Source organism: Rhinolophus sinicus, chromosome 11 (genome assembly GCF_057876585.1).
Source record: "Rhinolophus sinicus isolate RSI-liver-muscle chromosome 11, RSI-T2T, whole genome shotgun sequence".
In the NCBI taxonomy this organism is placed as follows: Eukaryota; Metazoa; Chordata; class Mammalia; order Chiroptera; family Rhinolophidae; genus Rhinolophus; species Rhinolophus sinicus.
Genome location: NC_142511.1, coordinates 24,493,977 through 24,520,574, shown reverse-complemented (window position 1 = coordinate 24,520,574; position 26,598 = coordinate 24,493,977). Strand labels below are relative to the sequence as shown.

General features: G+C 36.1%; 3 protein-coding genes across 9 annotated transcripts in view; all 3 read left to right on the top strand.

The window, feature by feature from the left end:
- The first annotated feature begins 1,525 nt into the window (after positions 1–1,525).
- Positions 1,526–26,598, top strand: part of ZC3H11A (zinc finger CCCH-type containing 11A) — a 32,509-nt gene continuing 7,436 nt past the window's right edge. The window contains exons 1-13 of one of the 7 annotated variants that reach the window (XM_074322048.2): positions 1,526–1,700; positions 7,505–7,558; positions 8,901–8,958; positions 14,481–14,678; positions 15,758–15,877; positions 18,597–18,720; positions 19,263–19,466; positions 19,588–19,704; positions 19,974–20,054; positions 20,893–21,003; positions 21,847–21,909; positions 23,256–23,348; positions 24,048–24,116. In XM_074322048.2, the coding sequence (XP_074178149.2) occupies positions 14,625–14,678; positions 15,758–15,877; positions 18,597–18,720; positions 19,263–19,466; positions 19,588–19,704; positions 19,974–20,054; positions 20,893–21,003; positions 21,847–21,909; positions 23,256–23,348; positions 24,048–24,116 (1,036 nt within the window). In that variant the 5' untranslated portion in view covers positions 1,526–1,700; positions 7,505–7,558; positions 8,901–8,958; positions 14,481–14,624. Of the gene's footprint in view, positions 1,701–7,504; positions 7,559–8,256; positions 8,959–14,480; positions 14,679–15,757; positions 15,878–18,596; positions 18,721–19,262; positions 19,467–19,587; positions 19,705–19,973; positions 20,055–20,892; positions 21,004–21,846; positions 21,910–23,255; positions 23,349–24,047; positions 24,117–26,598 lie in introns of those variants that run through there. The other 6 variants (XM_074322049.2, XM_074322051.2, XM_074322053.2 and 3 more) reach the window with 6 other exon arrangements.
- ZBED6 (zinc finger BED-type containing 6) lies at positions 3,258–6,479 on the top strand. The gene has a single exon (XM_074322046.2). The coding sequence runs from the start codon at positions 3,407–3,409 to the stop codon at positions 6,344–6,346; it is 2,940 nt and encodes a 979-aa protein (XP_074178147.1). The 5' UTR covers positions 3,258–3,406; the 3' UTR covers positions 6,347–6,479.
- Positions 8,027–8,125, top strand: LOC141569321 (uncharacterized). The gene has a single exon (XM_074322054.1). It carries the CDS (start codon positions 8,027–8,029, stop codon positions 8,123–8,125), a length of 99 nt encoding a protein of 32 aa, XP_074178155.1.

The window sequence follows — 26,598 nt, the reverse complement described above, 5'->3', positions numbered from 1 at the left end:
ATTTCCTTCATTCCAAGATGGACATCCTTTCCAAATTTACCATCTGATCAATGGCCTGTCAGAGTTTAATTTGTAAGTCTTTTTTTTCTTTCAGAAAGTACTGCATCTTTGTATCTTACAATGATACCTTAGATTTGATGAAATATAACTATACATAGCATACCAGTCAGACCAGGACTGCAGCTTGGGAATCCCTAGGCTGGAAAACCCTTCAGCTGTTTGGAAAGCCCTGTGTTAAAATGAAAAAAAAAAAAAAAAAAAAAAAGAGGTGTTGTGGCACAAACAGAAATTGGTTACCAGGAAACTGCTTGTTAGTTCTGGTTGACATGGCAATCATAGAATATTGACATGGGTCTAGGAATTTGTATAGGAATCATAGAATATAGGGACTGGGTCTAGAAATTTCTTGTGAGACTTTTCACACTGAAAGAAAATAAAAGCCCAAGTGTGAGGAGGTTCAGTAAGTACCCAGTTGTGGACTGGCTGGACGCCTTCACCAAGCTGGTTGCTGGTGGAACAAGCCCAAAAGGAAATAAAAAGTGCCTGATGTCCCATTTGCTTTCCCATCAAGTGTATCCTTTCTTAGTAGCAGAAGTGTGTCCTTTAGAATTCAGTAAAATGTTACCACCTAAGCAAGTTCTGTTGATCCTATAACCCCGGGGGGGGGGGGGGATTTTAGGCTCCTAATTTATCAGTGTAATATATTTAAGTATATTTGTATATAAAAAATTAAAGAATATATGCTAGAGATTATTTCTCAGGAATGAGATAAAATACAGGCTAATGTTAATAATTATGGGGAGGCCACTGCTAATATTCTTCTGTCTCATGCCCCACCCCTCATGAACTTTTGAGCATGAATTGTTTTTCAAATACAATTTTTTTTTAAAGAAATATAACTTCCCCCACAGCCCAACTTCACTTTTTCAAATAAAAGTACATGCGCAAATCCTTCAACATTGCATGGGAAAAGTAGTTGATTTCTAAATCAGATGTCTACACGGTTGGGAAGATTTATTCATTAAACAAACACTTTTGGTGAGAATAAATTGAGTGTCTACTGTTTGGTAGACACAGTTCTTGCGGCTTTTTCACTTATTACCTCATTTGATTAAACAACAACAACAAAAACCTTTAAAAAAAGAAAAAGCAAACATGGGAACATGAAGGAATAACTATGTGAGGACAGCAAGAAGGAGGACATCGGTTAAGTCAAGACGAGAGGCCTCAGAAGAAACCAAACCTGACAACACCTTGACCTTGGATTTCTAGCCTCCAGAATTATGAGAAAATAAATTTCTAATATTCAAGCTCCTCGCCCCCCCAAAAAATTCAATGATGGTTTCAAGAAATTCCTGACTTTCTAAAATGCGTTCCTCGCTCGGAAACGGTGGCCCGGGTAGCCTAGCACCTCCCCTCTCACGTGACCCTGTGAACGGCGCGCCATCTTAAGCATCGCCTCATAGAGGAAACTACATCTCCCAGAATCCTCGTGCTTGCGTCGTGCTGGCACTTTTACCGCCCCAGTCTTAGAGCTGAGCCTGTAGCCCGGCGCCATCTTTGACGCTGGCAGTATTGGATTTCTGCTGGTGTTGCTCCTGTGAAGACGGCGGACGGCAGCGACTAAGAAAGAAGAAAGACGTGGCAGCAAGCGGGAGTCGGGGATAGTGTCGTCGGTTCGGTAAAGTTTCTGTTCTCTGGTAACTAGACCCGTTTTTTGATTCCCGGGTGGCTTGGGGCCGGGGAAGTGGGGGACAGGGCGAGGGGAGTGGCCGCGGCCTCCCCTCGCCCCTGGGTCGCGGCCTAGCCCGGGAAGTCAGAGCGAGCCTTGCAGCCCCGCGGCAACGACACCCCCTCCCCCTGCCCTCGCCGGGGCGGGCCAGGCGCCCCGGTTTCCCGCTCGCTGTTCCCATCCTCCCACCCCACCCCCAGCGCACCTCACCCCACTCCCACGGCGCCTGCTCCCTCCTCAGCCGGCCTTGCTCCCCTCCCCCACATCCGGCGTTGGCGGAGCTGGGAGCCCCGAGCAGCCCCAGCAAGCCGGCTCGTGCTCCGACGCCTGGAACCAGTTGACACTACATTGCCTTCGGGCCAGTTCCCCTAGGTTAGCGGCCCCCCGCTGCCTACCCCGAGTACCAGGAGCTGAATTTACTACTCTCGTTCCTCTCCAGGGGCCCACTCCTTTGGAGGTTTTCTCAAACTCCATACACAGAAAGCCACCGACCATATTCTGGTATCCTACACCCCTCCCCACCTTAATTACACTCCCATACCCAGCATCGGAGTCAAGAGCAACAGGGACACTTATGTTCTCCTTGTAGGATTGATGAACCCGTAATGAAGAGCACCCCCTAAACTCCCATAATCGGTGCGGATTCCTATGGGGAAGGCCCATATTGTTGACATCTTCCAGGCCTTGGTTCTGGACCTTGAGGAGGAGGCTGTGGAACTAGTGATAGCGATGCTTTTTAGGATAAATGTATGTAGGTATTGGGGGAAGGGGAGGGATCAACCAAGAAGGAACGGAAGTGGTTTAAAGCTCATGTTTTAGTTTTTGCTGCTTAGATAGAGTCCGACTTCCGAGTTACTCATTTACAGGCCGTAAAGCTTCTCCAGTCTAAAAAATGACTGAAAACTAAACTTGGATTAGTTCTCAATACAAACTAAATTAAAAATGCATCTTGTGACCTTGTTTTTCTAATTTTACTCTCAAAGCTTTTTTTTTTAATAAAGCCACCCACATTTTTAAAAATTGTATTACTTTTAGTTAGAACTGAAAGGGGTCAGCTAGCATTTGTTAATGACCAGTATGTGGAGTCTGATTTAGTTTTCCAGAATTTACTTTCTGTGTTTTATTGGCAAGTCACAGTCCTAAGTGATCAATGTTAAATGATGCACTATGTTTTTGTTTAAATTAAATTTCCTGAAAATAATTAATTTCAGAATTAAGGGAAATTGATGTTGCTGTTGTGAGCCATCATAAAAATACATGTTTTAAAAGGTGAAAGCATTTCAAGCAGATACAGTTTTTGATGAAGCAGAAAGAACATGGGCCTGGGATTTGGAAAACCTGGCATCTAGCTGCTCCAGACCAACTCTATGACTCTGGGAAACTGGGCCTCGCTTCTTTTTTCTATAACATGAGGAAATTGGACAATTTGAATTCAGAACACAAAAAGTTGGAAGGGAACTTAAAGCTCTCTGAGAAAGAGTTTGGGAATGTTCTCCATTGCTGTTACTTTTCCTCCAAAAATAACCTGGTTTGGAAGTCATTGGTCCAAAGGGAATTTGACTCCCCATAGAAACTGGAGAAAAGATAATGCAAGTAAAGAGGAGCAGCTGTATTTCTGCTTGAATAATAAACCCACTAACAAATTCTGGTACAAATTTTGGAGACCTAAAGAGAATGAGCATATGTACCCTAAGTGTACCAGTTTCATCACTCTCTTCTGGCAGAAGATGCAGTACTTTTAGTGGTGCTGGGATTCTGGGATGTGTTCCTAGTAATTCAAATACAGATAAAGAAGATGTGGTAGAGAGAAAAATGGTGGCAGAAGGAATGGATAAAGAGGCAAAATTGCCTGCTAAAAAGAAAAGAAAGAAGGGTTTGCGAATTAAGGGGAAAAGGCGAAGAAAGAAACTGATCCTTGTGAAAAAATTTAGTAAGGATTTGGGATCTGGGAGGCCTGTTGCAGATACCCCTGCTTTGTTAGCTTCCAGTGCCCCTGAGCAGGATGAAGAGCATCTTTTTGAGAGCAATATAGAAAAACAGATCTACCTACCTAGTACCAGAGCCAAGACCTCCATTGTGTGGCACTTTTTTCATGTTGACCCCCAGTACACCTGGCGAGCTATTTGTAACCTCTGTGAAAAAAGTGTTAGCAGGGGTAAACCAGGCAGCCATCTCGGGACATCTACTCTTCAACGACATCTGCAGGCAAGGCATTCACCTCACTGGACCAGGGCCAACAAATTTGGAGTCACTAGTGGGGAGGAGGATTTTACTTTGGATGTACCTTTATCTCCCTCTTCTGCTGGAAGCAACGGAAGCTTTGAGTATATTCCTACTGATTCATTAGATGATAATAGAATGGGTAAGAAACGTGATAAATCAGTATCTGATGCCCTGAGGGCAGAAAGGGGGAGATTTCTCATCAAAAGTAACATTGTCAAGCATGCCTTAATTCCTGGAACAAGAGCCAAGACATCTGCAGTTTGGAATTTTTTTTATACTGATCCTCAACACATCTCAAGAGCTGTGTGTAACATATGTAAAAGAAGTGTGAGCCGAGGTAGGCCAGGTTCTCACTTAGGAACTTCAACACTTCAGCGACACCTGCAGGCCACACATCCCATCCATTGGGCTGTTGCCAATAAAGACAGTGGTGCAGTTGGAAATGGATTAGATGAGGCTGAGACTGAGAGAGATGATCTCCTGAACGATGCTTTGCTTGGAGAGAAGTCTACAGGCAGCCAAGATTTAACAGCTGAGGACCTTAGTGACTCTGATTCAGATGAACCTCCTGTCTTAGAGGTTGAAAATAGGAAATCTGAGAGTCCTGTTCCTGTTGCAGAACAAGATACTCTGATGCATGCCCAGGAGAGAGAAACAACATATTGTGAAAATTCAGTCTCAAGTCAAATAAGTCAGGCAATTATTCAAATGATTGTGGAGGATATGCATCCTTACAACTACTTCTCAACCCCAGCCTTTCAGAGGTTCATGCAGATTGTAGCCCCTGACTACAGGTTACCATCTGAGTCTTACTTCTTTACTAAGGCTGTACCTCAATTATATGATTGGGTCAGAGAAAAAATTTTCTTAACTTTGGAGAATGTTCAGAGCCAAAAGATCCACCTGACTGTGGACATATGGACCCATGACCCATCCACTGACTATTTTATTGTGACTGTACATTGGGTCTCCTTGGAAACTGTACCTTCCAATAATGGCAGGGTCCCCAATTTTAGAAAATGGGCGGTGCTTTGTGTAACAGGTTTGGCCAAAGACTGTTTGGTAACCAACATTTTACAAGAATTAAATGACCAGATTGGTCTGTGGCTTTCTCCTAATTTCCTCATCCCTAGTTTCATTGTTTCTGACAATTCTTCTAATGTGGTACATGCAATCAAAGATGGTGGTTTTACCCACGTGCCATGCTTCCTGCATTGTTTAAATATAGTCATTCAGGATTTTTTCTGTGAGCACAAAAGCATTGAGAATATGTTAGTGGCTGCTAGGAAAACCTGTCATCATTTTAGTCATTCAGTCAAGGCCCGTCAGATACTGCAAGAGTTCCAAAATGATCGCCAACTTCCATGGAAGAATTTGAAGCAAGATGAAACTGGCCATTGGATTTCTACCTTTTATATGTTAAAATGGCTCTTGGAGCATTGCTACTCAGTTCACCATAGTCTTGGTAGAGCCAGTGGAGTTGTACTCACCTCCCTTCAGTGGACTCTAATGACTTATGTGTGTGATATTCTTAAACCATTTGAGGAAGCCACCCAGAAAGTGAGTGTGAAGGCCACAGGATTGAATCAGGTGCTACCCTTAATTCATCATCTACTTCTTTCCCTACAGAAACTCAGAGAAGATTTTCAAGTCAGAGGTATTACACAGGCGCTCAATCTGGTGGACAGTTTATCTCTGAAACTTGAAACTGACACCCTACTAAGTGCCATGCTCAAATCTAAACCCTGTATCTTGGCTGCTTTGTTAGATCCTTGCTTTAAAAACAATTTGGAAGACTTTTTCCCTCAAGGTGCTGATTTAGAAACTTATAAGCAGATCCTTGCAGAAGAAGTTTGTAATTATATGGAATCTTCACCAGAGGTCTGCCATATTGCAACTTCAGAAGCTTCTGGTCCATCAGCTATAGAAGCTGATTCGTTTACCTCATCTATAAGAGAAGGCACCTCCAATTCAGGGTCTATTGATAGCTCAGCTGCAGATAATGTTGCCATTGGAGGCAGAAGCTTCATGTTTCCTTCTGCTGTAGCAGTAGTGGATGAATACTTCAAAGAGAAGTATTCAGAGATCTCAGGAGGTGATGACCCTTTGATTTACTGGCAGAGGAAGGTGAGCATATGGCCAGCTTTGACCCAAGTTGCCATTCAGTATTTAAGCTGCCCCATGTGTAGTTGGCAATCTGAATGTATCTTTACTGCAAATAGCCACTTTCATCCAAAGCAGACTATGAACCTGGATTTTGACAATATAGAACAGCTGATGTTTCTGAAAATGAACTTAAAAAATGTTAACTATGATTATTCCACATTGGTTCTGAGCTGGGATCCTGAGAATGAAGTTGTTCAAAGCAATGAAAAAGAAATATTATCTTAATTTCTTTTTCTTTCTCCATTTAAAATGGGCAACTTATTGCTATGTTACTGTATCCTAACTGCTACAGTTGTTGCATATAGTTATACTAATTATTCTTTATACATGAATCTGGGGAAACCTGAAAAACAAAAAGGGCTAAAAATTCCTCAGAAGTAATATAATGTTGACAAAGTATAAAGATTAATGATTTCACAATAGTAACAAAGTCGCTGTCACTTGAAATTCTGTTTATACCAGTTGGGAGAAAAGATGTTTTTTAATTTAAAAAATATAGTGCAGCATTGAAAGGCCTTAGGCTATTTCTGACTGGTAGACTGAACTAGTAATTGGTTTTAAGTAAAAATTTCCCGAAACATGGAAATTTTGATTGCTCTGAAATTGATAGGAAAAAAATGTGCTAAGATGGTATTCCAACCCCAACTCCCACTTTTCTATTTCTTTAAAAACCCTGATTCATACTTATAGCTTGGCAAAAGCAAAACTCGCAAAATTGTTTATATTTGGAAATTTCTAATTGCCTCCTCATACTGGTCAGCTTTATAATTTTAGTTTACTTAGTGTGATAGTGTTAACCCTTTAGGATTGGATCTATATAAAAGGGAAACATTAGAAAACAATTAGGAAAAATTACTTTTAATCTTTTAATTGCCTTTATTTTAACCTTTATAAAATTGTATAAAAACAAGATTGTATAGGTACTTTTGCCTAATTATGGGTAAATGACATAACAAAAGTTCACAAAATTGAAAAAGATTGAGTGGTAATTGAGATGAAAGCACCCCGTCCATGAGCATACTTTGACAAACTCAGTATCCATTTTCCAAAGAATGTTTTTCTAATATTAAGTATTCTTAAATGTCTTTAAAAGATATACCGAATGAATGATCCATAATATTGTATTCTTAGCTATGAGATTGTTCTGGACTCTATTCTTAACTGAAAACAAGCAATCAATATTTTCATGTGTTAGGAATCATTTCCTCACTGGTAAAATGAGAGAACTGACCTCAGTGATCCTTAAGGTCCCTTTCCACTCTGAAAGTATATTTCTGTGATTGAGTGGGAGGCCTGAAATTGATGACTTTTAGTAAAAGTCTATAAAAGTTTCAGACTGAATAACTAATGTAAGATCCCAATTTTTCCTTTTTTTCATTTTAGATTTGGGGATATTCCCTGCCCAAAAATTTCCTGGAAAATTGACTAGTATTAAGTGTGAGTAAAAGGTGTCCACTTTTTTTTAAGTTTTGATTTTAGTTTTGTCTTGGATAGTATTTGGCAAGATTTAGCCTAGAAATAATGTAGTATTTCTTACATGAGAATCAAAATTGCTTTGTTACTGGACTGGTTTCAAAATTTAGAATTCATTTCTATGTATCAAATCGTTTTTGGGGTTTTTTGGTTTTTTTCCTTTTTGTTTTTGAAATTCTTAAATGGTAAATGTACCATTGTGGAATGAAATTTCAACTTCAAAAGTTTACCCTTTTACTAACTGGAGTAAATGGATAATTACAACAACTTTAGTTGTAGCCATCACTAATAAAGAATTTGAAACAGGCTGCAGAAGCAAGCCTTTGCAGGGCCAATATTGAATTTCATGCCAGTTGACACTGGTGTTACTATAAAAGAAAAAAATCTGCCCTTAGATAGAAACTTGCAGTATTTTGACAGTGCCAGTTCAGTATGGCTATAATGCTGCTCTGCCTTCTACAGCTTGCTGCACCACTCTGTAGTTACTCTGTAACTATACGTTTCTATCTTTTTTGGTTAAACACTCCCTGAAGATGATAAAGATGATGATGATATCCATACATCCATATTATACATGTTGATATATGTGTAAGGACTTCCTTTCATCTTAATTTTGTGGGCTGGGCAAAATTTTGTGTAATATATTAATATACTTCATGATACTTTGGTATAAGTTCACTACTTTTATAATGAACCCAAACCTAACGGCTTTTGTAGTGTGTTTTAAAAGGGGAAACTTACCCAAATGTTTAATTTCTACACATTTGTGTATGTGTGCGTGTGTGTATAAGCCAGTTAGTATATATGTATATTATATACATAAAACACTTATATTTTTACATACAAATATGTTTTTATTATACAGATAATAAAGATGGGGGAAGGTTTCTGTTTTTTTCTTAATAGGTGAAGAAATCTTGAAGACCAGAAATTGGATCTTATTGAATTTTGATGTTCTTTTTAATTTTTTCTTTTTCTTTTTTTCTTTTTAAATCCTATTGTTCGGCTATGGAAGATGGATTTTTAAAAAAATAATCCTTTGACTCTCAAGTTCATCTTTAAATGAACTCTTTTTTTGTTTGTTTTTGTTTTTGTTTTTGTTTTTGAGGAGATAACTAGCCCTAGCTGTCTCCAGTCTGACAAAGGTTATTCGAATGGACTTAATCTCCCAGTAGTTGGGAGATGTTTTAAAAACACGTCCTGTGTTTGAATTGTGGCTGAGAGGTTTCCTTGGCAATGTGAGGAGGAAAATTCTTTCTGCCTCATTATTATTAATTCATGGATTGAGTGTTGGTTCGACCTACAGGCGTGATAGATTGGAACTCAGTGAAGACAGACGTTCCAGTTGAGAGCAACCAGCTAATGTAAGTGTGGAAATGGGTTTTTCCTCATTAAGGGAGTGAACATTTTTGTAATTTAAGACATAATTTTCCTGGATCAGTAAGAAATTAGCCATTGTCAAGACATTTTTTCTTGTAATTGTTTACAAGTATTTGGTTTTGGGATAGAGATATCCCTCCCTTTTTTTGGTAATACATGCACATTATTAAAAAGGTGAAAATGTAGCCAAGGTGAAATCTCCCTGTAATTCCACCTCCTCAGAGGAAAGTACTGTTAATAGTTTGTCACCCATAGTTCCATGTCCGTACATATAGCCCTGCCTCATCTTTTTTTAATGACTGTTCAGTGTGCCTTTATATGGCGGTGCCATAATTTAACATCTTTCATTGATAGACATTTGGGTTTGCCATTAAAAACAAAAATAGCCCCACATCCAGTAACAACCCTATACACACATCTATGTGCACTGTTGCTTAGAACCAGTTCTCAGATGTGAATTTGTAGAATTGTTAGAATTCATTCTAAAGAGGTTGTACCAATTTACTGAATAATTAATGAGGTCTTTTTGATTTGTAAAAGTTCTTGACACTCCCTTTTAGTAAAGATACTAATCTTTGGCCATGTTGCTGATAGATCTTTTGCTATATAAATGTTTCTCATTTTATGTAGGCAAATCTACCAATTTTATTGTAAAGATTTTTAACTGGTATCATGCAAGGAAAGGTTTTTTATCACCCTGATCTTATAAAAAAATACCATACATATTTTCCGAGTATAAAAAAATGCCATACATATTTTCCGAGTGCTTGGTTAGTTGTATTTTTTATATTAAAAATGTAAGCTAGGGATTGTATTGTATGACATTGCCTTCTCCCTCACATAAGCATAGTAGACATTGTCAAATATAGCTTGGTCTTTTGTTGAACGCAGTTATGAATCCACAGTCTTAGTATAGTGCTTTAATTAGTGAGCTAAAGCCAATTTGTAGTCCTTGCTTCTATTCCCTTGGAACATTTTTGTATGGAATAGAATTTTTTTTCCAAATTGGTGGCCAAATTTTTGTTAATTTCAGATGCCACTTCATGAATCACATTTATTCATAGACTCACTTGAATTCTTGATCTTGTACTCATTTATTTGCCAGTATTGCATTTAAATCTTGTGTTTCACCTCTACTATAATATCAGGTAGAGTAACGCCTTTATTCTTCTTTTAATTTTCTTTATTCTTCTCAGTTATTCTGGGTGATTTTGTAGTCTGTCAAGTTCCAATAATAAACTCTCATTGGGATTTTGACTTGAGGTGCATTGAATGTATACATTATTTGGGGGTAAAGTAAACTTCTTTAAGCCATTATTTCTCCATTATCCAGGTCTTCGTTTTTTTTGGTTTTCTTTTTAGTTTAATGTGGGTCTTGTATACTTCTTCATTTTCTTCCTATATATTTTATAGTTTTATTGTGAACGGGACGCTGTTATTTACTGAATGATTGTTGCTGGCATCTAGAAAATTTACTCATTTTATCATCTTAAACATTTGGTTGCTTGTTAGAGTTTCTAGTTTGCAAGCATATAATCTGCAGATACTAAAATTTTTGCCTCATCCTCTATAGTTGTCGTACCTTCCCCCCCCCCCCCCCATTGTTTATGCTAGACTCTTGCAACAGTGTTGAATGATAGTGGAGACTGTTCTTTTTTTCTTGGCCTTGAGTGAGCTTACCTCTAGTGTTTTATCATGTTGCCTGTGCTGATGGTTCCTAATGATTAAGTGCATTTATGCTAAGCAGGTTACTTGTAATTTACTAAGAGTTTTTATCAGCAATAGATGTTGCATTTTAGTTTGTTGTTTTGTTAAGCCATTTTAATTTAAAAAAGCCACTTTAAATGCTTTTTTCCTTTTTTACCATTTTTTTCTTTTTCAAATCTTAAGATACATCCACTGTTTTTGTTTTACCCCCTTTTACTCTATTAATGTATTGAATTTCCTAATGTCAAGCCATTCTTAGTCCTGGAATAAACCTTTTTTGATCATGTGATGCTACTCAATATACTGTGCTTCAATTTGCTTTAATTAAGATTTAGCAGCTGTATCATAAATCGGATATCCAAAGCAGTTGTTTTAAAGATTTTTTTAGAAAGCAGTGAAATAGTGCCTGTGACATGGTTTTGTTCTTTTCCTTTTATTGAGTTTTTTCCTAAATTGTCTTTCTCAGATTAAACTAGTTCCTTAAGTTAATTTGTTCAAAAATATGTGGAGTACATAGATCATATGCTTTTTGAGACTTTTTCATGTCTAAAAACTTCTTCCAAGTCCTGAAATCTAGAAATGTAGTTGGAAAGGCTAAATCTAAAGTCATAATCTCTCCCTGAAATTCTGGATGCTTAGCATTTTGTCTGTTGACATTGAGAGATTCAGATAAGTCAAATGTTAAGTCTGATTTTTTTCCTCCCCCTTGTTATCAGTCTGCTTTTTTTCCTAGAAGTCTGTATAATTCTGTTTTTATCATTGGAATTCAAAACTTTTACCGTATCTGTGGTATAGAGCTGTCTTTAAAGAAAATTTCTGCCTGGCATTTGATGAGCCCCTTTTTAAAAAGTTTCAAGTTCATCCAGTTTAGGGGAATTTTCTTGTATTTTTATTATCTCTACCAATTCCATTCCTTCCTTTTAGAATTTCCATTGTATAGAAATTGAATCTTCTGGAATTTTCATGTTAATTGAATTTTCATGTTAATATACCTTTCATCTCGTATTGATATCTCTTTGTATTTTGGGAGATGGCCTGACAGTAATATTTTATAATTCATTTGTTGTGTGTGTTTTTTAAAAAATGTTTATCCCTCTAGATTTGAAAAGAGATTTAAAAAGAAAAATTTTTTTTTCTGTTTACTTTGCTCATTTATTCCGTTCTTTAGATTCCATGTATACGTGAAATCATACAGTATTTGTCTTTCTCCAACTTTCAAAATTTTTTTAATTTGAAAATCTTTGAAAGAAGAGGCTAGAAATTTGAGTTTTCTTTTTAAGCTTTCTCTTGTTCTCTCTCTTTTGTCATAATGATGTGTTCATTTGTATCAAACTGTGTTTTTTAAAACTTGCTGAGAGCTTGAGGATTTTAAAGGAATTTCTTTTTTCCTACATTAATTCCGGGGTGGAGTGGGAGAGGGCCAATTAGTCATCTTGGCCTTTCAGACAGCTATTTTCTGTTGAAAAGTAATCAGGTTTTTCTTGGCATCCTGGATACTTACGTATTTTTCCTTTTAAAACTTAAGAAATATGTCAGTATGCATCTTGGTTTGGGTTTTTTGGGGCAGTAGTGATTACTGTCAATTTTTAATCTCTAGATTTTGTTTTGCCATTTTCTTGAATAGCAGTTATATTCCTTCTTTACCCTTACTGAAAGTTGTAGAAGCTCAATGTGTAAAACATATATGAAGGAACTATTAAAACATGAGAAAGGGAGTGCCCACACACTCAGGATTCAATCTCGCCATGCCTTGCCTATCTCTGAGGGAGTTTTGCAGAGCCTAATTTGTAAAAATTGCAAAAAAAGAAGGAATAAAAACCCAAATGTGCAATCATGCTATTTTGTTGCTATTTCATAAGTACCATTTTGTTAGTTGATTAATATGTTGGGAAGAGGGTCTTCCTTCATGTATCTTCTTTGGGATACTGATTTCAGGAATGAAATTGATGTCTAAGCCTTCTCTTTTCCTTTCTAAAAAATGTTTCTATTGTAAAACTTTTTCATTCTCATCTACTTTTCCTTTTTGCGTATGTGTTACTCCACTATCTCTTAAAGACTTGATACCTTTTGATGTACCCATGAATGTAGAATGCCTGTGTACCCAAGAATGTAGAAACCTCCCTGGGGTTTGGGGCCAGGGGAATCCTCCTAATGGATCAGTGAGGTGCTATTAAAGGTCCAACCCATGTCCCATTCTGTAGTGGATCAGTGATGGTCAGGCCAGTAAGGGCAGATTTAAATTTTTTTATGTGTATGTTGCATTATATTAAAAAATTTAATGTTATTCTGAGCATTAAACAAAATAAGAAATAGCTACCTATAATCCTAACCACCCTGGCAGTAACCACTGTTTTGGTGTATGTTCTCCCAGATTTCTTCCTCCCCAGCATTTGCATTTGAATTTTAGCTATTCTAAAAGGAATTTTTGACTCCCTAATGACATGCAATGTTGATACTGACAAGCATATGATCTCTTCATATGCTTATGTGCCATCTGTATATCTTCCTTGCTGAGGTATCTGTTTAGATCTTTTTTTACCCATTTTTTATTGTTAAAAATTAACAATTACTGTTGAGTTTTAAGTGTTCTTTGTATATTTTGGATATCAGTCCTTCATCAGTTACGAGTTTCTGCAGAGATTTTTTTTTCTCCCAGTCTGTGACTTTGTCTTTTCATCCTCTTAATGGTACTTCCGCAGAGTGGAAGTTTTTGATTTTTATGAGGTCCAACTTAGTGTTTTCTTTCATGGATTGTGCATTTGGTGTATCCAAAAAGTTATTGCCAAACCCAAGATTATCTGGATTTTCTCCTGTGTTAATCTTCCAAGAGTTGTGTAGTTTCACATCTTATATTTAGCTCTATGATCCATTTTAATTTTTGTAACAGGTGTAAGGTCTGTGTCTAGATATATTTTTTCCATGCAGGTATTCAGTCATTCCAGCGTTATTTATTGAAAGGACTATCCTTTCTCCATTAAAATTGCTTTTGTAGTAAAAAAATCAGCTTATAACTGTAGTTATCCCTCTGCATACATGGTGTTCCACCTTGGAGTTGACCCTTGTATAATGTGAGTTTGAACCCTGAGGGTCAATTGAAAATATCCACTTATAAGTTGACCTGCACAGTTCATCCTGCATTGTTCAAGAGCCAACTGTATTTTATGGGAAGAACTCCAAGGACTTCTTTTGCTACTTGTTTATGAATGGTGTGCAACTCTTTGGCCATCTTCGTTCTGTAAGCTAGCTCTACAGGTGTTTTCAGGGGTAATTGCTTCACCAGTCATTCAAGAGGTTTTCTCCACCTACATATGATTATATCCACCTACTCATAATTGTATATTTTTGAAATAACAAAAATGCTCGTGAAAATACTGAAATTTTTGTAATATGTCAGAATTAACATAAGAATAAACTATGACATGTAAAAAATTAACATGTCAGAAATGTAGATTTAGCAAGTATTTTGTGTAAAATAATCTCAGTCCCATTATAATCTAAAATATAGATCATTTGTTGAGTTAGCAATGCTTATTTAATTTTATGCTGAAGCAGTGTAAAAAGCACCAGAGACTACAAAAGAAAAAAGGGCATGGCTATCCTTAACAAAAATTTTACAGTACAGATGAGAATGTACAGTATCACATAAGAATAAACTATGAATCTGTTCACAAGAGTCTGTACATATTATTACTATTAAATTTTGGATTTAACAATGTGACTTCATTATTCAGGTGATTTGGAGGAGGAAGTTGGAAGAAATTTACCTGAAATGCTTCAATTCATTGTCTCCTCATTTTAGGATTGCATTTTAAAGACGATTTCTGTGATTGAGTTGTCTTTTGGAAGATTAACCCGTTTCAAGAGGACTTGAAGCTGGTCCTCGCCTTGTGGAAGCAGTGGCTTGTTTTCAAGAAGCCACTTCTGATCTAAGGACCTAACCAGCATGCCCAATCAAGGAGAAGACTGCTATTTTTTTTTCTATTCTACATGCACCAAAGTAAGAATTGGAATCTCTAAATCAGTTTTTTCTATGATTGCCCTAATAAAATTGGATAAGATTTTCCCAACATACTAAGTTTTTTTGTTTTTCTGAACTGTTTATCTGTTGTCAGTTTTTTTAGTAAAGGATAGCATTCTGAGGATAATTCATTCTTTTTTTTTCCCTCGTCATTTTATGTGCTTCCTGTTCTATGAAAGTGAAGAGGTCCATAGCATTTAGTCATCATTCAGTGGTCTCTTACCTGTAATTAATCTGTTCAGGGTGCCCTTGGAATTAGGGGCACTTTGGCCTGTGGCTTGCAATTTTGTTTTTATCGTATTAAATGAATGGGTGGGTTGTACTGTAACTCTAGAAACTGTCATGGATTGAATTTGACTTATTTCTTCAGATTGCCTGCTGAATACTAAAGCCATCTTCTAAATATGCTTTTGTAGCTTTTTTGCTTTTTCTTCGTCAAAACTTCCCGGTTTTCTGCTTGATTCTACGGTAGCTCCCTTTAGATTTATCTGCTGTTTTCTGTTGTTTCTTTATCACTAGTTCTATAAATAAAACTTTTCTTAAATAATCTTGGTGCTGTGTTTAAAATGACCAGTTTTGAGCAAAGGTCTGATCTTACGCAGTTTACACAACAGTAGCTTTTGTTTCAGATAATACCATTGTATAAAGTATATAGTGAACCATGAGATTATACTTAAATCCTAATCTGTTAACTTCCTTTCTGATTTTCTGTCAAAAGCTAATTGTACAAGTTGGAATGTATGAAACAGTGTTGAAGAGGAGCTGTAAAATATATTTTTAAAGAGTATCTAATTCTCCCATTTGTCTTTTTCAACCCTGTCTCTCAGGTTGTATCATTCTTATCAGATCAGATGAAGGGTGCTGTCAGGAAATAGGTTGTAGGAAATTATATATTTGTTGATCGCTGATTATTCTTGTTACTACATCTCAGTTGTCCTCTACCTTGCTCTCCTTACTCCTTTGTGTTTGTTTAGGTGACAGGAAACTATTATAATGAACATTTTACTTGGGTTCTGTTTCGGTACCACAGTTCTTTTCTGTATTCTCTTTGTTTACAGGGTGACAGCTGTCCATTCCGTCACTGTGAAGCTGCACTAGGAAATGAAACTGTTTGCACATTATGGCAAGAAGGGCGCTGTTTTCGACAGGTGTGCAGGTTTCGGCACATGGAGATTGATGTAAGTTTTGAATTTGTATTATAATAAGTAGTCTGGTATTATGATGGGCTAATAAAAAATACTGGGGAAATGACATTTTACATAACGTGAGTGAAATTTTAAAAAATGATCTAGTGAAATTTATGTCATTCATTATTATAATGCTCACTTAATATCTAGATGTTAGGGATTATGAATTGGTATCATTTTTCTGGAAGGCAGTTTGGTAAAAATGACATATTTGGGGAGTATTTGCATTTCTTTCTTTTTTCTTTTTTTTTTTTTTTTTTAATTTTTATTAGGGAATATTGGGGAACAGTGTGTTTTTCCAGGACCCATGAGCTCCAAGTCAAGTCATTGTTTATTTTTCAGTATAGTTGTGGAGGGTGCAGCTCAGCTCCAAGTCAAGTCGTTTTCTTTTTCTTTTTCTTTTTTAATTTAATTTAATTTTATTGGGGAACAGTGTGTTTCTCTAGGGCCCATCAGCTCCAAGTCCAGTTGCCATTTTTAATCTTTAGTTGCGGAGGGTGTAACCCAACATCCCATGTGTGGGAATTGAACTGGCAACCTTGTTGTTGAGAGCTCCCAACTGAGCCATCTGGCTGCCCCTCCGGCAGCTCAACAGCAGCTTGTTGTCTTCAATCTAGTTGTGGAGGGCGTAGCTCACTGGCCCATGTGGGGATCGAAACGCGACACTGGTGTTATGAGCACTGCGCTCTAACAACTGAGCCAACCAGGCACCCACAATCTTTTTTTTTTTTTTTTAAGTAGAAGAATTCTATACTAAAGTATGTGATTCTCTTTGGGTAATAGTATCTAACAGGCATTTATTTCCATTTTCCAAGTCGTCTTCATTGCATGTGCATTACTTTTCATTTAGAAACAGAATCCATTAAGTATATTAAACAGATCAAGTTGTGTATGGAGGATGCTGTTATAGAAGTCATCCAGTAATTTGAAAATTGCTTCTCAGAAAGGAGTAAAAACTTAGGCAAAGCCAAACTTAGGAGTAAGGAAGACTGGCATTAGGTTCTGCCTTGAAAAAGGAGGAATTGAGTAATTGCTGTTATTTCGATCTGAAAAACAGTGGTAGCTGTTATACCTAGTTTGGGGGTATAACAGGAAACTAATAAATTTTACTTATTCTTTGAAAGGTAAAGATATTTGATTACTTTTTAAAAGTAGGTAACCATACATGTGGCAGTAAACTCAGGACAAACATTTTTAAAATAGTTTGTGCCAAATTGCCTTTCAAAGCTGTTGAGCTACTTTACATTTCCATTATCAGTATACGTGATTCTTCCATATCCCTACCAACACAGCGTATTATCAAATATCAATAGACTTTGATCTTAGCCCCTTTTTAATACATTTAGTCTCAATATAGTAGACTTAGCCCCTTTTTATACATTTAAGCGTCTTCTTGTAATGGTTATTGTTTCTCTCCTCCATATTTTAAAATTTCTGAAGCAATGCTGCTGTTCTTTCCTGGAATTTTAAACCCTAGGCTGCTTATTATGGTAGGAGAGCCAACATAAGGCAGATCATTAATCAGGATAGTTACTTTTCAGAAGTGCTTATCAGGTCTTTTTTTTTTCTTTATTGAACTATTAGTTAAAGTATGTATAGAAATGAGCACAAATCATAATCTTACAACTTGAAGAGTTTTCACTAAGTGAATAATGTACTTGACCTAGATCAAGAAATAGAACGTTTCCAACACTCTGTCTTCCCCCTTCATCATCACTAACCAAACCCCCAGAACTAATCACCATCCCGACTACTCTACCATAGAGTAGAGAAGTTTTGCCTATGTTGATCTTTATGTGAATAGAATCATACAGTATATGCTCTTTTGTGTCTGGCTTCTTTCACTCTGCATCTATGGTATTAAGTGTAGCAAAGCTCCAGATAGCATTTATTGTATGAAGTTATTACAGTGTATCCATTTGGCTGTTGGTGTACATTAGGATTTCCATTTTGGAACTATTACAAATAGTATTGCTTTAAATATTCTTTATACACATTTAATATATATATTAGAATTAATGTATGTATTTCTGTTGGACATATATGCTGTAATGTATCAGTTTATTCTAGATGTGTAGACATTCTTTTTTTTCTTTTTTTTTTTCCTTGCTCCCCTTCATAAGAGTGAGGTAGCTTGGGAAGGAAAAATACCATCCTTAGTGTATTACATGTGCCTTACTGTGGGAAGTCACAAATGGGAAAGTTTTTTTCAAAGCCTTGAACTCTAACCTTCAAATAATAACTAGTTTATTTAGTCCTTTCTATGTGCTAAATGTGTCATGTATATTATTTCATTTAATACTTATAAGAAATCAGTAGAGAGCTACTGTTATTCCCATTTTATCGCTGTGGAAAGTGAGACTTGGAGACATTAAGTTGTCCAACATTACATGGCCAATAAGTAGCATAGTAGAGATTCAAACCCTCTTTGATTTCATGATCTTAGCTACCTTAGTATCCTGCATCTCTAAATTAAGTATAGCTATTTAGAGTTCCAGGATGAGGGCAAGGAGTGAAGAATAGTAGATAAGTCACTTCCCAGCTCCCTTCATCTCTACATCATGCTTAGAGCTTGTGATTTTTATCAACCCTTCTTCCTCCTGCTCAAAATCATCTCATGTTTCAGATTTTTGAATACCATATATGAACTTTGTCCAGAAAACAGCACTTCATTTTTTAATTTGAAAACAATGTGTTTTTCCCCTTACAGAAAAAACGCAGTGAGATTCCTTGTTATTGGGAAAATCAACCAATGGGATGTCAAAAACTGAACTGTGCTTTCCATCACAACAGAGGACGTTATGTTGATGGTCTTTTCCTACCTCCAAGCAAAAGTGAGATATTTTTCATTTTAAAATAATAATTACTATATAATGAACACCTACTATGTACACTGTTCAAAGTACTTTATATATGTTGCCTTGTTATACTCTTGTGAGAGAGTGGTATTATTTCCATTTACAGATGAAGGAACTGAACTTTATTAAGGTTAAATGACTTGTACAGATTCATAAACCGATAAGTAGCAGGGTCACAATCAAAACTGTTGCCAAAAGCCATGCAGCCTCACAAGTGTTTTTTGCATGACAATTTAGATTATTGTAGCTTACTTCATTCCTATTTTCTTATCAGACCCATAGAGGTTTTTGAAAGAAACTTGATTCTCTGGGCCAGGGGTTGGCAAATCTATTCCTCCACCTGTTATGTAAAGTTTTATTGGAGTGTAACCATGCCCGTTCATTTTCATATTTTCTGTGGCCAAATTTTGTGCTACAGAGTTGAGTACTTGAGACAGAGATCTACAAAGCCTGTAATATTTACTATCCAGCTTTTTACAGAAAAAGTTTGCTGATGCATGACAATTTTGTATGTCTAGCTGTGTTGCCCATTGTGCCTGAGTCACCAGAAGAGGAAGTGAAGGCTTGCCAGCTCACAGTTCAACAGAACAAATTGTCTGTCCAGTCTAATCCCTCCCCTCAGCTGCGAAGTGTGATGAAAGTAGAAAGTTCAGAAAATGTTCCTAGCCCCACACATCCACCAGTTGTAATCAATGCTGCAGATGATGATGAGGATGATGATGGTAAGTTTTAGCTCTTTCTTTAAGGCAAGTAAGTGATCAAGTCACTTAGTGAATTAGAATCAGGATTAAAGCTCTAGGCCTGTTCTTGATTGCAAATTTCCCTTAAATATTGATAATATAGATCAGTTTTCTGAGGAAGGTGATGAAACCAAAACACCTACCCTGCAATCAACTCCTGAAGTTCATAATGGATTACGAGTGGCTTCTGCCCGGAAACCTGGGGTCAATTTAAAACAAGGTAAGAAGAGGATATATTGATGCAGGTTCCTACTCCTAAATCTTAACAGCAGTATTGAATGTATCCAAACTACCTGTGAAATTTAATTCACGATCATCACCATCACCTCCCTCTTCCTTGCCCCCATTACACACCTATCCACACACACACTCTTACACATACTTCGTCTTACTCATTTAGAAAACATCTGAATGCCTGCTGTGTACAAATAAAACGCAAAGGTGGAAAGGTGCTAATTCCTCATTATGATTGCTATTTGCATTTCTCAGGTGAATGTTTGAATTTTGGAATAAAAACTCTTGAGGAAATTAAGTCAAAGAAAATGAAGGAAAAATCCAAGAAGCAAGGTGGTAAGTAATCAGTTTTGACATAGATCGTTGAGTGTTGCTAGAAAAGAATACTTAGGACCCTTCCAATGATAAGAACCCTTGGCTTCAGCCAAAATGACTTTTGTGGCTGGTTTGAAGAAAAAACACAGACTTACTTAAAATCATGATTGCTCTTTTAATTCATTAAGACTGTGTTTCAGTTCCTAACTATCCAGAGCTAAGCAATAAAGAATCCAAAAGAACTTTATCTTGAGAAATATAATTTTAAAGAGCAGTATATAAACCATATTAAACGAGGAAAAACTTTATTTTGTAGTAGATGAATTCTTCTCAAGAGCTACTAGCATTTTCTTCTGGAGCTTGCCTCAGTCTGGTTGATACATTTATATATTTACAACCCTAAAAATTACAGTGAGAAAAGTAGTATTTAGAGAGAATCAAGTGGTTATATCTAAGTACTCTATGGGTAAAGCTTGTTGTATAGGAGTTGTGTTTTGCAGATGATTGAATTTAGAAGAATAAAAGTTGAATTGACACACCTGATAGCTGGTGTGCTTCTTGAGGTTAACTTTAGAATGTTAGCTTTATTGGTAAATAAAAGTAGATTGAGTGCCTAAGTCACTTAAAACAATTTTATGTTTTATTTACACCATACCCAAGGAAGATAAGAAATAAGGATTATCTCCCCTTCTCCCAGCACCACCCTATGTTACTGGGCAAACAGGAACAAGGAGACTGATTGGCCTGTAGTTGTCCAGTGGTCTGTGTTGGACTTACTAGTCACAAAAGAAAATTTCTTGACATGAGATAGCTTTATTTTCCATAAATTATTCGCTGTTTTTTGACTTGCTTTATTTAGAAGGTTCTTCGGGAGTTTCCAGTCTTTTACTCCAACCTCAGCCCATTCCAGGTCTCGAAAAAGAGAATGTCCGGACTGTGGTGAGGACAGTAACTCTGTCCAACAAACAAGGTGAGGTATAGGTTGGTCTTAAGGTTTGTCAGGCTATGTGTTTTGAATAACTGGGAGAGCAAAATCCTTGTGTCTATTTTACCTTTGATGGATTTGCAGGAAGAGTTCAGTATGTTGGTCAGATAGAAGGATGAAAAGAAGTTAGTCCATTTGACTCTATTTAAAAGGTTGAAATTCTTACTCATGCAGTTGTCACATATATGTATCTTTAACTTTTATATTTACTGTTTATTTGTATCCACTCAACATAATTTTTTGACTGTCCATTGTGGATAAAGAGCTATAATAAACCCTTTAAGTTACAGAAATATTTCCCTTAAGAGTTTTAAATCTAGTAAGGAATATGACACAAGTAATTATCATGTGTAGGTACAGGTAAATGTTTGTGCCATTCAGACCACAAAGACTCAGAGGAAAGAGCTCGCTTCTGGAGTGATCAAAGCAGGTGATATAGGAGCGTTAGCTAGCAGTGGAGTAAGATTTTACTTACTATATCGAAGTGCACAAGCAAAAAGGTAGACAGGAAATAAAGAGTATCTCCCTTCTCCCACCATCACCCTGTGTCACTGTGGGCAAACAGGAACAGAGACTGTGTATACTTGTCTTTGTATACTTGGCGACTATTAATAATTAGTACTGTGCTATTGCTTCCCTTTGGGCTGTGCATTTGGCTATTTAAATTATTTAATAGGTGAAACCTTTTTATCTTTAATGTGATAACCTTCCTTAAGACTGAGATCTGATTTTCATGAGACTGCCTGGGTGGATTTATGTTACTATCAGTATGTACTGAATACAGAAAAATTGGCTAATGGTAGCGAAATTCTGTTTTTGCCATTTTAGGAGAAGAACCCATGGTGAGATTGAGTCTCACCGAGAGACTGGGGAAACGAAAATTTTCAGTAGGTAAGTTTTGTGCATTACCTTTGTTTTCTGCTTGTTTGTGTATTAACATGATACCCTCTCCAAAATTCTCTTTATACAAATGCCCTGTATTCTTGGCTGAAAGTACTCATAAAATTTCCTCATGGTTTTCACATGTGCATTATTACACCTTACATTCAAGTCATAAAATTTTATAGTGTTATAATTTATTTGATTATGGCCAATTTTTTTAGAAAGTACTAGGTTTAAAAAACAGTAAAGAATATCTTTCTATGGACAAATTGAAATTTGAGTTTTTAGAGGGGAAAGAAATATCCAGTTAATATAAATCAGTCACTGAATTTTTTAGTGCTAGTTCATATTTAGAAAAGTATTTTATCCTATTAACTGAATAGTTGTGTTATCTACTCTAGTGTGTATGCCTGAAAAGGATTACTTTGAAAATCTTCTCTGACATAGATTCCTTTGTACTGTTTTAAAATGTGCTTGCAAATATGAAATCTTATGTTTTGTGTTTTCTTTTGGTACCATTCTCACTGCCTGAGAAATTTTGGTTAAAAATATATATATATATAGAAATAAGCTATTTTAATATCAGCATACATGTAAACTTTGTGATTTTGGGTTTCATATTTAAATTATAAATGAGAGGAGAGAGAAAATCATACCCTGTGTAGCGTCTTTCACATTTTTAATGGGACCCTGCAAAGTTTGTATCTTCAGTCAAGCAATCCAGCAAAGTTTTAACAACTCATGACATTTAAACAACTTGTATCGACCAGTCTAATATAAGAACCCAAGAGTCTGAAAACTTGGTTCAGGACTTGGCTCCATCACTAATTGGTTAATTGGCTAAGATACAGAATCTTTCATAACTTTAAATTTCTCATCTGTAATTGAGGGCTATTTGGCCTTCAGAGTCTTCATTTCACAGGAAAATTTTTAATTTTGTGATTCTTTTACTGTCCTCTTAATCATCCCTGGTACATTAAACCACAAATTTAACTAGAATTCGTCATTTGGCCAGTTAAGATTTTTTTGTACATGAAGAGTTTTTTTTCATATATTCCTAATTCTGAATTTCAACCTTAACCAGGACTTACAAATCTTTTCTAGTTTTAGTCAGTTATTAGGTAAATATTAATTTGTACATTCTAAGTTTTGCCCCTTTCTTTACCTCTTTGTTTTTGGGACATTTTTATTCCTTCTCTAACACTGAGTACTAAGGAAGCAAGTGAATGAACACACCATATATTAATAAATGCAGAAAACTTAAAGAAGTATTTCACATTGTAGGTTTTTGCCTATATTTCTTGACCTTGCTGGAGATTGACTTGAACTCCTAAACTAAGTTTCCTCTGCTGTAGGTGGCGACAGTGATCCTCCATTAAAGCGTAGCCTTGCACAGAGGCTAGGGAAGAAAGTTGATGCTCCAGAAACCGATCAAACACCAAAGAAAGGTACCTTTGTTGCAGTGCACTTTGTGTGTGTGTGTGTGTGTGTGTGTGTGTGTGTGTTCCTAACACTTGTGTCCTGTAGTGTTAATGGGTAGGGTTTGTTACTCTTTTGTTCAGATAAATTAGATTATTTTTGGTATCCATTTTATTCATCCAAACATTTGAGTGTTTACTGTGCTAGATTCTAGGTAAACACCATTGGATAAAATAAACACCATCACAATCCTCAGGAGCTTACAGTATAATGGCAGATAGGAATACTTATATGTTGTGATTAATTCTGTGGCAGGAAAAATACAGTGTTATGGAAGCACAAAATTTGCAGCCAGTTTCCCTTGCTCTTTGCCTATCAATTATATTAAAGACTCTCATAACTAAAGAGCATATTCATATAGATTTTGGGGGAGAAGACCTTTTGATGCCAATAAGATTTTAGAAGGTTGTGTAGTAACAAAATTATTTTATTAAATTCAGAGTTTTTGCTTTTCAGATCTAAAGAAAGAGAAATTTTTAAGCTCTCCAGAGTGCTCTAAGGAATCCATGATTTTCATAGATCTTACTGTAGAAAGAAAAGTTTAAGACCTGGAGACATTTTAAAAAAGTATTTGCATTGGAGACTAATTCGTGACCTTTGAAAAAGATGTTTGACCTATAAAAAGCCTCTGTTCTACTTTTGGTTTAATTTTTTTTTTTTTTTAATAGCTCAAGTTTCCAAGTCTCTGAGGGAACGATTAGGCATATCAGCTGGTCCAAACAATGAGGAAGCAGCAGGTACCAGTTTTTGATACCCTAAGACCAGTTTTTGATATATTTTTTCCTTACTGTAAAATCTTTACTGTTCTCCTGTTTACCTTTTGAGTTAAGTTAGGGCTTGTGATTTATGGTTTTTGTGGTTTTATTTGGTTTTTAAGTAATTGATTACTTTGGTATGAATTCTCTTTTTGTACTTAAAAATGGCATAATGATTGTTCATCATAGCTTTGATAATAGGAAATTAGAAACAACATAAATATCCAACAAAAAGGAATTAAATTAAATTAGGGTAGTTAATGTACTAAAATAATTACTGTCATGAAAAATCATGTTCTAAACAGTAATGAAAAAGGGTTGTAAAAGAACACATTGCCTTAGGGTAAAATAAGAGGTTTGGGGTTTTTTAAAATTTTTATTCTTTTTATGAAATTTATTTTCTTATAATAGAACTTATTCTCAGGAAGAAGTCCATATGTATGAGATGATTTCAATTTGAAAATATATCCCTAGATAAAACACTGCAAAAAAATACACCAAAATATTAACGTTGGTTTTATCTGGGTATTGAGGTTTTAAGTAATTTTAATTTTCTTCTTCATATTCTTCCTGTACTCTAATTTTTAAACTGTTTAAATTGCTAGATATAACTACATAAGTGCATATATGTACAATTATGTATATAATTGTACATTATTACAATTAAGTGCATATATGTACAAATATGTATAAGTGCATATATGTACAATTTAATAATGGAACGAACATCCATGTAGTCAACTATTTAGCTTATTTATACGTTACTGGATTCAGTTGGATGCTTTTTAATTTTTATATCTATATTTATGAATGGTGTTAGCCTGTGCTTTTCCTTTTTCATTTGATTTTTACCTAATTTGGATATTAAGATTTTACCAACACTTATAAAAAGGGAATGTGATGATGTCACATATTCTCATTCCTTTGTAAACAACCTTTCTGTTTTCTCTTTATGGAATTCTTGTTAGATGTTGGAGTTTTTGGACATGCTCCACCAGTCTTAACCAGGCCTTCATACAATCCATCCCTTTGGGTTTTTTGTCTCACTTTTTATGGTCTTTGCTTGGCTTTATTTTCTAGGTTAGGAATTGACAAACTTTTTCTGCAAAGGGTCAGATAGTAAATATTTTAGGCTTTGCAGTCCACAGTCTCAGTCATAAGTACTCAACTCTGCCATTACAGTGTGAAAGCAGCCATATTCAATATGTAAATGAATAACTGTGGCTGTGTTCGAATAAAGCTCTATTTTTAAAATTTAGACCATGGCCAGATTTGTCCCATGGACTTCAGTTTGCCATCCCTGTTCTAGATGGCTGATTTTCAACCAGCCTTGTCTTTTTTTTATTATTCAGTCCTTTTTTACACCCGTATTCCTAGCTGCTCTGGGGTTTCTAATTTAAATTTTTAAAAAGTGTGTGTGTGTGTGTGTGTGTGTGTGAGATATTTTCTACTTCATCACACTCGATATATTTTGGTTCGTTTTTAACATTGTTGCTTTTCCATAATTGTAAGTACCTGGCCTAGGTTTCCTCTGTGATTCTAAAAGTCTTTTTTCCAAGCATTCCTCTCTTTTGGCTGAGCTCTGACTTAAAATGTCTGCTTAAATGGAGAGGGTACACTAAAAGGCAGCTCGTATGGATTGCAGGCTGGAAGGCCTTGGGGGCCGATATGATTACTATAGTAAGAAAGACTTTCTTCCAGAGTGCTGCTACTTTTCTAGCTTTGCTTTTTGCTTTCTTCCTGCGCCATCTCCCTTTTCCTGCTGGGCATTTGTAAAAGCCTGAAATTTTTCATGCTCTTCTTTTTCTCCAGCCCCAGCATCCTCATAATGTGCTCCCTTCCCCAGCATATTCTCTTTTTAGGGAGCAATTTTCAGAAGGTCATGACTGGCCCAACTGTTCTATGGGGGTCTATAGGCCATCCTTAAATTTCTACCCACTATTGCTTTTCATACTAGTTTGGCAGTTTTCTTTGGCTCTGTTGGGAAGAATATCTCACTCCTACAGTTTATCTATTTCTGTTTTTCTGTAAATTCAACATCTGTTTATTGTCTCAGAAATTGCTCAAGATTTATTCTCTGCCAGTGACATCCTTGTTTTCCATTGCTATTGTGGATTTATTCTACTTTTAATGTCTTTATAGTTTTGATGAAATTTTGGTAGGATAGGGAAATGGTCTCCATGTCACCATTTATGTTGTACTCTCTTGAAATGGTAATTTTGAGATCAGTCTACTATCTTGAAGTGGAAGAATTTTCATTTATAAACCTAAGGAAATCAGTAAATAAGTGATTCCTGTCTAATAAGTACTGTACTTAAATATTGCAGATAACTAAATGTAGTCACTGTTCTCATGAAGTGTCTAGTATGGTTGGAAATAGCAGTCAATTATGGTACTGTATGATCAGTGCTGTGATCTGAGAAGCAAACTAGATTTGGAGGGTGTCAGGATCTAAGGTGAACTC